The sequence below is a fragment of the Plectropomus leopardus genome, chromosome 5 (assembly GCF_008729295.1).
Source record: "Plectropomus leopardus isolate mb chromosome 5, YSFRI_Pleo_2.0, whole genome shotgun sequence".
Taxonomy (NCBI): Eukaryota; Metazoa; Chordata; class Actinopteri; order Perciformes; family Serranidae; genus Plectropomus; species Plectropomus leopardus.
The window spans coordinates 4,576,783-4,589,710 of NC_056467.1; the positions used below are offsets into that span (position 1 = coordinate 4,576,783).

A 12,928-nucleotide genomic window follows, 5' to 3' on the forward strand; every position below is an offset into this window, starting at 1 on the left:
CTCTCTTGCGACACACTCAACAGATTGAAGTAATTCTGCAAACAAAAACTTTAATTAAACAAATGCAAGTGTTAGCAACAATGATATAATTAAGATTTAGTAATTAGAATTTTGTTTGCCTTCAAAGTGCAGGCTCCACAGAGAATAACAGTGCTGGGGCTGAGCACTTATCTGACAGATGAGGCAGCCATTTGGAGAATTTGATGGAGATCTGTACGGCAGCAGAGTTGGGCACCAATTCTGTGTGGGTTCTTCAATTCGAAGGACAGCTTTAATTTTACACATCATTTTCTCCATTGTAAATATAAAAAAAAAGTGCAGCTTTAAATGTGACAATATTCATGTCAAAAAACCTCCCAAAAATTCAAAGTATAAGGCGTCTCTCTAGAATTCTGAACAACTCTGAGGAAGAAGAAAGACGAAAAAGAAGAAAAAGACATACTAATGCATTTCTGGAGCACTGTGGATCGACATACAAGCAGCTCCTTTGTTGTCTTCGCCTCTTCATTGAGTAGAAGCAGGTTGATGTATTTCTGGTTTGTTTTTAATCTTAGCGCACAGTTCAGCAGCATTTATCTGTGTGTGTGGCAGCAGCAGTTCAATAAAAAGGGCTGGCTGCCATTATTTCTTCTTAATGTTCCATGTCTTTAGATTTGTGCAGTCTTTACTTCTTCCTTCAATCTCTTTGGGTCTTTCCATCTCTCACCCTTGTTCATTAGTATAAATAACTACTTCCACTTAGCAACTGTACACACTGTTATTATGCTGTTTCAAACAGCCAGTTACAGCATAAACAGCTCACTGTTCAAGGCTGCTACCTGCATGGCTTTAATTAGGCTGATGATGATTTTACATGATCTTTGTGTTAATGAGAAGCAGTTACACAATATTAACTGGGTTTAGCCTTCTGGTTCAAATTCATAACCAAGTTACCAGTTATTTTTTTTGAAGACGTGCTCCCACTTCAACAACTGTCCATATTAAAAGTGATCAGAATTACACTTAAAAAGATATTTTGCAGATTTTCAACCAGCTTTGCATAATAACAATTTGTGTAGCATGTGTAGATGAAAGATGGTAAACTTTCCTTCATCTTATGAGCACCTAAATCATTTCTGCTCACTTTCAGTTCAGAAACCGTCATCCAGCCAATTTACACTGTCATTACAAACTAGAGATTGTTCTTCTGCATATTTTTACACCTACCACCATGGACACAACGAGTATAGAAGTGGGAAAAAAAATTCTCTGAAACATATTTGAGTGTACTGTTTAGCTGTAATTTGAGATTGTTTGTTAGCAGCTGGACACACAGCAAATGGCCAAACTAACAGCACGTCACCCAGCAGCGGGAGTGTTTATTGGTGGAGTGCGACGCAGTGCAGTCCAGTACTTCTACCTATTGCTTAAAAGCAAACTCCCCAGCCCTTTTCCACTGTTTTTCTCTTGCCATGGAGCACCAATTTCAAAAGTATTTGCATCTTTATACTGCGCATAGCCTTGCCAGGTTTTTATAAAAAAGACCATCTTTCAGGCACTGAACTACTTATTTGAGTGTGCTTAAAAGTGCCAACTTTAAGAAGAAGTTTTTCATTAAGATTGAAAAATGAGACATTTATCAAGTGCTGAATCACTCCTACTTACAGCAAAGTGCAAAATAACCTTTCAGAACAGCTCATGATTAATCACATATATGCTCAGAGAAGAACCCAAATGCAAGGATTTGAAGCCCCATTTCTCTGTTCTCTATTAATTCCCATATTATCCCACATTTTCAGTGATTTTACAAAAGAACTATATTGTTTTTTTATATCAGTCAATTGCAGGAAATCTTTAAACTTCAGTTTACCCGTCATGGAAGTATTTTTCAGCCTGTGCAACAGTGGTATAGGGGCTAGAGCAACAAAAAACAAATTATAACAGACCTCCTGTAACACACTGACAAGTGCAGACAAAAAAAAAAACACATAGCAAGAGATTGCAAACAAAGTCATTATCAAGCTTTATTCTTAGAATCTGCAACTAAGAAACTTTGGGCCCTCTTTACACAATCTAGTTAATGGTCTAAATTACATGGCGTAAATGCATTTAGGGCATGTCCAACCACATAATCTGGGTCATTTTTAAAAAAAATCTTGGCTCAGCAAAAAAAAAAATTGCTGTCACTAATGGTAGCTTAGCTATTTTAAAATGGCAGGTTTGCGCAGGATGTCACGTGTCATGCAAGCGATGATTCTCTCTGACCAATCAGTGGTCTGCAGAGTTTAAAATCCTGGTACCAGGTATGATTCACAAGTTTTACTCATAGAAAACTAAAAAAAATAACAAAGCCAGTATAATACAGCCATACTGTATTATACAGTGGAAATGCAGCATAAGTTCTGTGTGTACAGGCATGTCTAGTTAAGCTGAAAATACCGAAGCAACTGTGTGCAGAATGCTTCCTCTCTATACCCTTCAAAACCTATTGTACAATTCATAACGCACTTTAGACTCCTCACTTCAAGGCTATCGGTAAAGTTCCTTATGAAAACTGATGATGTAATAACCACCTGATGATTTGATACCTTCTGAAAATGCAATAAAACTCTTTCAACAAACTAGTTTGCAGAATGAGCTCATAAAATGCTAATCACCCTCTGATGAAATAAAGGGTTGTTATGTGCATCACTCATGATGTTGTCACATTAACTGGCATTATTAAATTCCCAACCAAGGCAGAATGAAATTTAAGCTCATAATTACTTATACCATATGGAAGTTAATACACAATTAGCCTACTCATACCACAGACATAAATACGAACGAGGTGTGATTTAGAGGCTAATAAACAGAGCTGTTGCACCATTGCAGAGGTATTGGAGACATTTAATCTCTCCACAGGGGAAACGTTTCCAACATGTATCAGCTATCAGTGCAACAGTAAACAGTAAAGTGCTCATAAATGTGACTCTTGACATCAATAGAAAACACACCATTCCCAGGATCCCGTTCAGTCACACAAAGTGTAGACTGAGGAAGGATTATCTATTTTTCGGACTTGGTGGTGTTTATTGGTGACAGTGACAGAGAGTGCAGCATCCATGCAGATAATGATGGAGACTGCTGCTTTGGCGTATAGTTGTCATGGTAACAAGCCTATAGAAGACAAGACATTGAGTGCATAATTAATCTGTGTTGCTCAATTTGCCTTTCATTAGACAGGTGTTAAGCCATGAAGCTACGCCTTCCACTGTTTGCTGTGTTTGGCGTAAAAGAGAAGGATTTGAGTGTGCAGCTACATGGGCCAGCTTTGGTTTATCAGCGAGCAATAAATGGACATTTTGCTTTTCTTCACTGTCAACTATGACTGTGCTCATTAGTAGTGAAAAAAAAACTGGCAGATAGGAACAACACCTCCCACAGGCTTAATGAAGCTTCACACAGCACTAACAAAGCCACGACCAAGTATTTTCAGACCTGGGCAATACTTGTTACACTCAGCTTGATGTCACATGTGCGACCGTGTCTACTCACCTGCAGTGTTTCACGTTAGTCAGACTCTTTTAGGAAAAGGAACCGCTCGTGGGTGAAATGAAATTTAAAAGGAGTCATCAGATATCTCTGGTGCTTTTAAGGAGTTTGTTGGTTTGGAACAAATAAAGAAAAGTGTACGTTTGATGGAAAATACACCAATATATCGATGATATGCACATTTTAATAATGAAATATGACATTGTTATAGTAGCTTATTTGCTTTCGTGCGGAATATTAGAGGAGTAGATTGATATCACTCTGATGTTATTACACTGCAGCCAGCAGACGGTTATCATAGCTTAGCGTTAAAGGGACAGTCCACCCCTAAATCAAAATACATATTTTTCCTCTCACCTCTACCAAACTTCATATGTCAACTTTATCACTACCCTGAAGGAGGCATGCATTTACTCATGGATGAGAAAATCGTGCTCATGACAGCGTGAGATGTAAACATTAATGCTATCCTCCTTGACTTAAATGTTTGCTTGCTCAGTGGTGCAAGGTCAGCTAGTAGTGTGCTTTCTGATGAGCAGTGAAAAAACAAAAATAGCTCCTACATGAAACAACAAGGTCTGTGGATTATCTTGAGTAACTGGAGGGAGACATTGCAGTTGAGTTTTACAAATGCCGAGCCATGTAATTCCGTTATACAGGAGAGACGGCGAACGTCTTTATTGCTGATATTGCCAACAGCAGTTTAACAGATACATAGACCTACCAGTCACAACACAACAGAGTGAAAAGATACAAATGTAAAATAAAGCTCTGCTCCGTGGCTCCAAATCAAAACAGGTCTTCTTCTTCTTCTGTGGCTTTTTGGCAGGTTAGATGCTACGCTGGCACATTACTGCCTCTCAGCTTTAAGACTGAATTGCACCTATAAACAAAAACAGTTAATTCATCAAACAGTTCAAACTAACCTGGGGTCAGATTTCAGGGGGGTGCAGGTCACGCCCTTAATAAATAGATATAAAAAGGGGGCAGGAAGAAAAAAGTGTGTACTTCTCCATACTCCTTTTCAAATATGTGATATTTCAGTTTAAGTGGCTTATGTATTTGTTATAGAGATTGATGTAAAGGTTTTGTATCGGCCTTTTTTTGTCTTTCTGTTTTTAAATGTTCTCTATAAAGATTCATACATTAATTTATTCATTCAAGATGTTAGTGGGTGTTTATCCAGTAAAAAAGGGGCTCTAGTGAGAATGATGCAGCTCAAATCGCAACATAAGAACGTGTCATTCTGTAGATGAAGTTATATCATCTAGACGATTAAAGTGATTTATTTCATTCCTCTTTCTTGACTTGTAGCAATTATCCCTCCGGACCAGCATCATCTATGCAAATTAGCCTTTGGCTTTTTGTTTCTATAGCAACACTCATTAGGTAAAAGGTTGACTCTTGTCTGCTGTTTGTTGTACAGGAAAGCAAGGCTGTCCATTCTCTGAGAGAAACACATTTCGTTTGCAGACAGGCAAACATTTGAGCCCATTTGCTTTCTCTTTTGTTTGTGTTGACAAGTGTGTGAGTGTATTTTTGGATAAGGGACTGTTGACAAAAGCAGACAGAAGGACAGACTTTTCAAAGATGAGAAAGAGGTCTGCACACAAGCCTGTAATGATAGTGCTGCAGGCTTCAAAGGAACAGATGAACAGCTCTCGTTTTTAGCCAAATCTCATTAATTGAGTCAAGGTTAAGTGTCTCAGTCACTGCTGCAGATTTTGTGAGACAGTCATGATGATCTGGCACATTAAACAAACACAATATAACGAGAAGCTTTCTAAGGTTAGACTGAGAACTCCAGAGAAAGTTTGGGTTGTTATAATAAGCTCATCAGCAGTACCTCGTGTCTCTGAGTACATTTCCATGGCTGCGGCACGTCTGCTTCAGAGGGCAGAGGCTTCGAACATATTAATGTGACTTTGGTGAAATTTTACTAAAACTAATGTGAACAGAAATTATACTTTTATGGAATGTGAATGATATAAGAAAATTCCTGCTGTGTGTTTCTTGAAAATCAATTACATACACTCAGACTACAAAATCCCTTTTCTGAAAATATCTCAACTTAATACAAAAAATGTTTGACAGAAGGGAGGGAGGAAGAAGGGGATTAAAAAGGAAACATGAAAATAGATAGTGGGTTTGAAGTGAGTCATTTCCACACTCATTAATGGCGTGTATGTGTGAGGCCTGAGGCAGGACACAAGCCCCACCACCGACTCCCACAGGGGAACACTAATGACAAACATCCTGCTCCACGGTGCAGAAGACACTCCATGCATCATATCTGCGTCTTATTCTCACCCTGCTTACTATCACTCATTCTTTCTCCTGAGAATTACTCCCATTGCATTGTGTCCCACTATCTCTCTCACACACGCACACAGCTGTTGTTGCACCATAAAAGAGGACAAAACAGCTTGCACATACTTTTCGTGCTCCCTGCTGGAGAAACAGCAGTGGATCCCCGTCAGCTTCCTCGCTGATAAGACATGACTTGCACACTGTGTGGTTTTGTGTGTTTGTTGTACATGAATTATACCGTGGGATGTTTATACTGGATAGGAAATAAGATTTCAAATGCTTCAACAACTCTGTACCTGGGTCAAGCTGTCCGGAAAATATAAGACAGAGAGGGAGAGAGATGGAGACAGTTCTGTCTCGCTTTTTAGTTCTTTTCACACTAATTCACACTTATTTGATTTCTATGTGGAGAGTTTTCATCTTTTATGAATAAAAGTAGGTTTAATGTGGCTTTATTCCCCCCACTGATCATTGACAGAAAAAAAACTCATTAATGTAAAAGTGAAAATAAATCTGTAAATTAATTACAAATATATAGTATAAAAATACAATGGAGCACACTTGAATTAACACAGGTGCAGTCAGTTAGTTTAGAAGTCACATTATCACTAGAATTATTGCATTCTTAGTGCAGCAGAAACTGATGGGAATGTCAGTGGTTTTGCAATTATTTGCTCATTAACCAGAGTGGTGACCAAATTAAATGTTGGTGTTGGATAAAAAGTCAAATTTCATTCCAGTCCATCCAACAGTTGTTGAGATATTATAACCGGTTCAAATGTTACCAGTTGTTTAAATGGGATTACTAGTGGTTTTCAACCTAACAGATATGTATTAGAAGGGTCCTGCCACACCAACAAGTAGTGCATACAATGGCTGTGAATGTGGCGACAGGAAGTCATTTGACATCAGGATAACGAAGAGCGAGAAAGTCTGTGTATGGGAGGTGGTCAATGTGAAACCAGAAGTCAACACTGAGTTAGTTTTAACAACATAACAGATGTCATGTAATGTTACATCACTAAGAACATACATATTTTCAGCCAAACCATGATGCATTTTGAAAGCCTAAACATGTATTGGCACCCAAACCTAATAAAAAGTCAAAACACAACCAAAGTTTTTTAAGGTTCATCCTCTGGACACAATGGATATCTGTGCCAAATTCCATTGCAATCCTTTCAATAGTTGTTGAGATATTTCACTAAAAGCCCAAAAAGTCAAGGGATCACCAAAGTCAGATTCATGCTTCCATGAAAATCCATCCAGTGGATGTTGAGATATTTCAGTAGAGAGCAAAACATTGGACTGACCAACTGATGACAGACAGACAGACAGACAGACAGACAGACATTGCCATCCCAGGAGTCATGCCGCTAAAGCTTGGCTAAAAATTGAATGACCATGAGGGAGGCCACCCAGAGACCTATGACCGCTGTGACGGAGACACTGTGTCTGTGTGCAGTAGCTGGCTGGGTGCTTCACCAGTCATAGCTTTATGGGAGAATGGCAAAGAGAAAATATCTTGAGAGACTCTGAAGTCAGTTAAAAGAAGGCTCTGTGATTGGATTAAACCAAAATTGAGCTTTTTGGACGTGAGACAAAATGCAATGTTTATTCTCAAAGCATCAAGCCGAAGCAGGGGTTCTGGGTATATTTCTGTAGATATGTGTTGAAAAAGTCACATAAAATCTAATTTGATTCAATGTTCACTGACAACGAAAAATGAAAAGGTCTTGTTTTAGACGCAGATTACTCAGCCTCTCTCGATAAGAGCTAGAAGTCTAAAATAATGGAGAAAGTTAAGGCGACTTTCTCTTAAACCCATCTTTAAAATGTGAAATTCTGAGTCTGGTTCACGCTGACCTTCTGTAAGTTAAACAAGGATAAAGACTTTCGAAGTATAGACCCATAAACAAATACTTTGTGATATTGTGGCTGATTTCCTGCTCACTGTTGTGTCTAATGATGCTCAGTGTCCTTTCAGCTCACAGAGATTTATCTACAGCTGTGCTAAATTAAAAATACCTTAATGAAAGAGGAGAAAGATCGAAATCCATTCTCACACACACATGCACACACGCGCGCACACACACACACACAACCAAGGCCGCCTTTGGGCCTGTAAAGGCTATCACACTGTCAATACATGTACGTCATGAAATCTGTATTCCCTCTGGCCATTATTGTTGCTTATGTTGCTGTGGCGAGCCGTCATTGCAGTTAGTTGTGGGACTGAGAGTCTGCAGTGCTGCTGATAGCCTTTGTGTTTGTGTGTGTGTGTGTGTGTGTGCCTGCATGCGTGTGAGACAAAGAGGCAGGGCTGAGTGACGCAGCAGAGACAACAGACAAAAGAGTGTCAGAGGAATAGAAAACTGAAGCTGAATGCTGGCATCTTTCCCTTGTTTTTTTTAAAATGTATTTATGTTTATTTATTTTGATCTTCAGGATAGGAAGCTGTTAATTGATATTTAATTTGTTATAATTCAGTTTGATGGATCTTTAAATGGAGTCCTCGGTGCTTTAGGGGGTCTTTTGCATGACCATAAACCTCCATACATACAAAATAACACAAAATGATTATGTGACTGGCTCCTTAATTGCAATCAAAACTTTGAGTGTAGTCAGTATTAAAAGTAGGGACATATTTGGGATAATTGGGACAATCTGTGTGTCTCTGTGTAAGAAACAGATGGTTAAATACATGTTTAAACTGAGGATATGAGCTATAAAACCCTAGTTATGGTGCTTTGATAATACTAAATGAGTTATTATTTGCCATATTTTGCATTATGCTAATTATCTAATGTAGGTTATGTCTAAAAATAACATAATGTTAGTTACCCTTTCCATGGCTTCATCTCCATTTCATCTTATTTGTTAACAGTCTCTACAATCAGAAAGCACTACAAGAGTGCCCCCCACTGGTGAAACATCATAGTACCAAAAAATAAAAACCAAACAGCAACTAAGGCTTATTTCAATTCATAAGCATTTATTTTTTTCAGAAACACTACAAAGACTTCATCTGAAACTAAGCCATCTGAAGAGACAAATACAAACAGTATGTACAGTGCATCGTTTTCATCAAGTAAACCTACATCACTGACTGTGTGTGAACAGTGTCGATCATGAAGCTACAAAAAATACTTTTCAGTTTCATTCAAGTGGGTTCCAGGTAATACTCAAGTCCATGTTGGCAAGAGTGAGTCAAGTTCAGTCCAAATACCAAAAAAAAAAAAAAAGCCACTCGGGCCCCTGCAGGGTGAGTCATCAGTCCAAACCAGTGAGGTGGCTCTCACTGTGGCGTCAGGAGGGGGCTCCAGCAGGGAGGGGTCACCGCCAAATGAGGCAAAGTCAAAGTCACACAATGAAACCATATAGTACAATAGTAAATTGTGCTTTCTTTCTAGTATCATATCATCAACAGAGTAATGGTGTTCAGCTCCATTTTGTGTGTGTGTTTTTTTGTTTTAGATATATTTGTATGTGAGTAATGTATTCATTAATGACTTCAGCCTACACCTATAATTTTGTGTATATGTTGACCCTGGTGGTAAGCTGCTGTATACAACTGGCGTGTGGATAAATAAAGTTGCATAGAATTGAATAGAATGATGACACCACTATCAATGGATGAAGCCAACATTTAGCACAACATAAAATGACCATTGTAGTCATAGGTTTTACTCAAACTACGGTTTTCTTATCATTTAAAACAAAAGAAAACAAAAACGTGACTTTGTTTTCTCCTAATTATGGTCAATAAATTAAAAAAATATATATATTGTTGACCTTTGCTCCATCTAAACGGTCAGCACTCACTGGCATGCTTTATCACATTTCACATAGTCTTGTTTGATCTTTTCAGCCCTTTTATGGATATCATATCATGGATATTTTTGGTTTGGGGAGTTTTTATGGCAAATAGATGATTTAAGCGTTCCTGATGGTTGGACTGTTTGGGCCTCTGTGATATGAATACGCCTGAGAACCCCCTGGTGGTCTCTGCTGGTGATGTTTCTCCTCTTTTTGGGCGCCTAGGGTAACAGTTTTTTTTTCTCATGGGCGGTTTTCAGCCTGAATCGTCTGCGCTGTTCTCGGACCCTCCCTTCTCCTCCGATCCCTCCGCCGTGCCGCTGTCCGACTCCTCCTCTATAGCGAAGCGCGTGTCCGCAGAGGAGCACAGCGAGCTTATGCTGCTCTGCTCCGTGCACAGCGCGCACGCCAGCGGGGATGGCAGCGCGCTCTCGTAGTGGAGGTATCCAAAGTGGTTGCCATGGTCACCGCAGAAAGGCAGGGACACCTCCACCGAGCGCAGTCCCGAGACAGAAACGGGAAAGTCGAGGCTGTGCTTCTTGGGCAACGCGCCCCACTCCCGCTCCTCCTCCTCGTGCACGAGGCGCGTGAAGATGTTGGTCCTCCTCTTCTCTCTCCGTTTGGAGCGGAAGTAGCCCAGCATTATACCAGATAGGAAGATTCCGTAGAAAGACATGACTATTAATATGTACAGGTACGCGTTCCCGTCGCTTTTGTCCGCCGCGGAGTGCGCGGTGCTCTGTGTGTGCTGGAAGAGGCGTTTGGATGATGCTGTGGAGTTTTCCAAGTGCTCCATTTTTTTCAGTGCAGCCGAGGCAGAGGACCTAGAAAGTGTGCTGCAAAAATAAAGAGGCACATCCATAACTTGAAGGTTTTCTTTACACCGTTACGCGCGCTTTACGCACGCTTTACGCGCGCTTTACGCGCTGGGATAACTTCCCAGTGAGTCAACTTTTGCTGTATAAGTGATGCAAAGTGATGAAAAACAGAAAAAAACATTGGTAGACTCACTATACCCACACAACTATGACGATGAGGACAAAAAAAAAAAAAAAAGAAAACCTCTTGGGATGTAACTGATGATGGAATTTCAGCACAGGATAAATGTGAACTTGCTATATATTATTCTTAAGGCATCATTGCAACGGATAACAAAGGTAACGTTAAAAAAAGTAATCAGTGCTTCACTTTGCCAGGAGAATTTGCAAATTATTTTAGGACATGCAATTTATAGTTTATTGCATTTTTTTAAATGCAACTTTAGGTCTATCAAGTTTCCAATAGGATACTTTTAATTAAAAAAAAAAAAACATTCCTCTGAAAATATATTATTGATTTTAAGTTCAATTTTTTTAAAGTGTTGTACTTAGTTTTAATTTGGTATTGCTGCAAAACTCCTTCCACTTGTTTAGAAACAAAATCCCCAAAGTCAACAGAAATCAAAGTGGTTTGTATAAGACTAAATCAACAATATATAACAATATATAGATAATAACAAAATCATAAACTGTCTACTCACCAAACTGAATAGCTATGTCTTGTGAACTTTTACCAATTGTGTCTTCTTGCTGCTCCTCTGGAGTTTGACAGCTCTGTTAAATGGATGAAGTTATTTATACAGAGACCCTGGAGTGTCATGTGTCACGTGATGGGGACTGATTGTAACATGAGACTTGTGTCTATGGAAGCCCTGAGGGGATGTTATGTCAAAAAAGAAGAAGAAAAAAGAATCTTACATTATTTAAACCTCTAAGGGAATCTAATGAAATTACTAATTGCCCAAGTTACTGAGTAAATGAGAGTTCAACAGAAAGAGACCCAAGGGGGTATAATGGAAAAATACATTGAAGTTGAACTGCGTAGAAACTGGTGAAAGAGACGCTCTCTCTTTCACAGTGTATAAAGATGCATGGCCAAAAAATGCCACTCTGAACCACTTTGCTTATTTTCCATCAAGCCTCTGCACTATCCTGAGGCACAAAGAATAAATCCATCCTTTCTCCTCTTATCCTTATGCTGCATTTTTCAATTTCTTTTCTTATCTTCTTTTCAATTTCCTGAAGCCTGTGAATAAAATCGTGCAGTGCATTCATGAATGCCTGGCTTGGTGGACATAGAAGACACACTACAATGAATAACCAATTATTTCTTTCAGTAGACTCACCACAACACACACAGTGGCAGCATATGAATGATAGAGAGAGGGACAGGCAGAGACACACCATAGTATTCACACAATAAGTATGAAGGGACATTTATTGGCCCCAATGAGATTCCAGTGCTAGAAGGAGTACTAAGATCCTTTACTCAAGTGAAAATACCAACGCAATAATGCAGAAATACTGCATTCAAAATATTTAGGAGCACAGAAATATTAATAGCAGAATGTACAATCAGAAAGTACTCATTCCCCTGTAACTGATAAAATAGCTAATTAACACTCAGGCATCAATGTGCAATCACCATTTTACTACTTTAGTCCAGTGGTTCCCAACCTTAGATTATATAAATAATGGACGTAGCTATTGTGAAGTCACCCATTGGTTTGCAGATGCCCATTTTGAAGCCTTGAGTTCAGCATTTTGTCTATCACTATCTTCTATTAGCTGTAGAGAACAAAAACATTTTTGTACCAGGATAAACATGTTTATTTCTAGTGTTAGGAGGGCCATTTTAACATGGGGGTGTATTGGGACTGACCCTTTTTTTAATGTAAAATCTAAATCTGAAAAGTAACTTGTAACTTGACCTGTTGAATCAATGAAATTGAGTAAAAGGTGCAATAACTCCCAGTGACATGAAAAGAGCTATAAGGTAGCATTTAATGGAAATACTTAAGCAAAGTAAGAATTTTGAGTAGCTCAATGTTGTACCTAAGAATAGTACTGTAAAATGTTACTTTTCACCAGTGCATACTTCTATGTTTAAAATGGGATTTTGGAACATGAAAAAGAGGTAAAATCCTGCAGCTGCTTTGTGTATTTCCCTGCGACTAAAGCTAAAAGTAAAAACTTAAACAGAGACTAAAACTCATAAGAGCATAGTAAGTATCAATCTGACAGTCTTTTTGCTGGTTTACACTGGTGTTTGATTCAGCGATTTACGTAGATTTTGGGGTCATTCTGAGGGTGGCTCCTTTTCTTTAAAAAATGTGATCTCTAAATGATTGATTTAATTTGACTGGACTTGCTTTTTTCATGAGACACAGCCAGTGTGACAACACTGGGAATGCACTGCATGTCTCCATACGTCATAGATGGTGAGCTTTAATGGTTGAATTGGATTA

At 38.8% G+C, this 12,928-nt stretch overlaps 1 protein-coding gene across 1 annotated transcript; it reads right to left on the bottom strand.

Moving 5' to 3' along the window:
* Window positions 1-8,798: 8,798 nt before the first annotated feature.
* kcne4 (potassium voltage-gated channel, Isk-related family, member 4) lies at window positions 8,799-11,221 on the bottom strand. Its single transcript, XM_042486848.1, has 2 exons — window positions 11,162-11,221; window positions 8,799-10,478 (listed from the first exon to the last, which is right to left on the bottom strand). Exon 2 carries the CDS (start codon window positions 10,436-10,438, stop codon window positions 9,899-9,901), a length of 540 nt encoding a protein of 179 aa, XP_042342782.1. The 5' UTR covers window positions 10,439-10,478; window positions 11,162-11,221; the 3' UTR covers window positions 8,799-9,898.
* Between the last annotated feature and the right edge of the window lie 1,707 nt (window positions 11,222-12,928).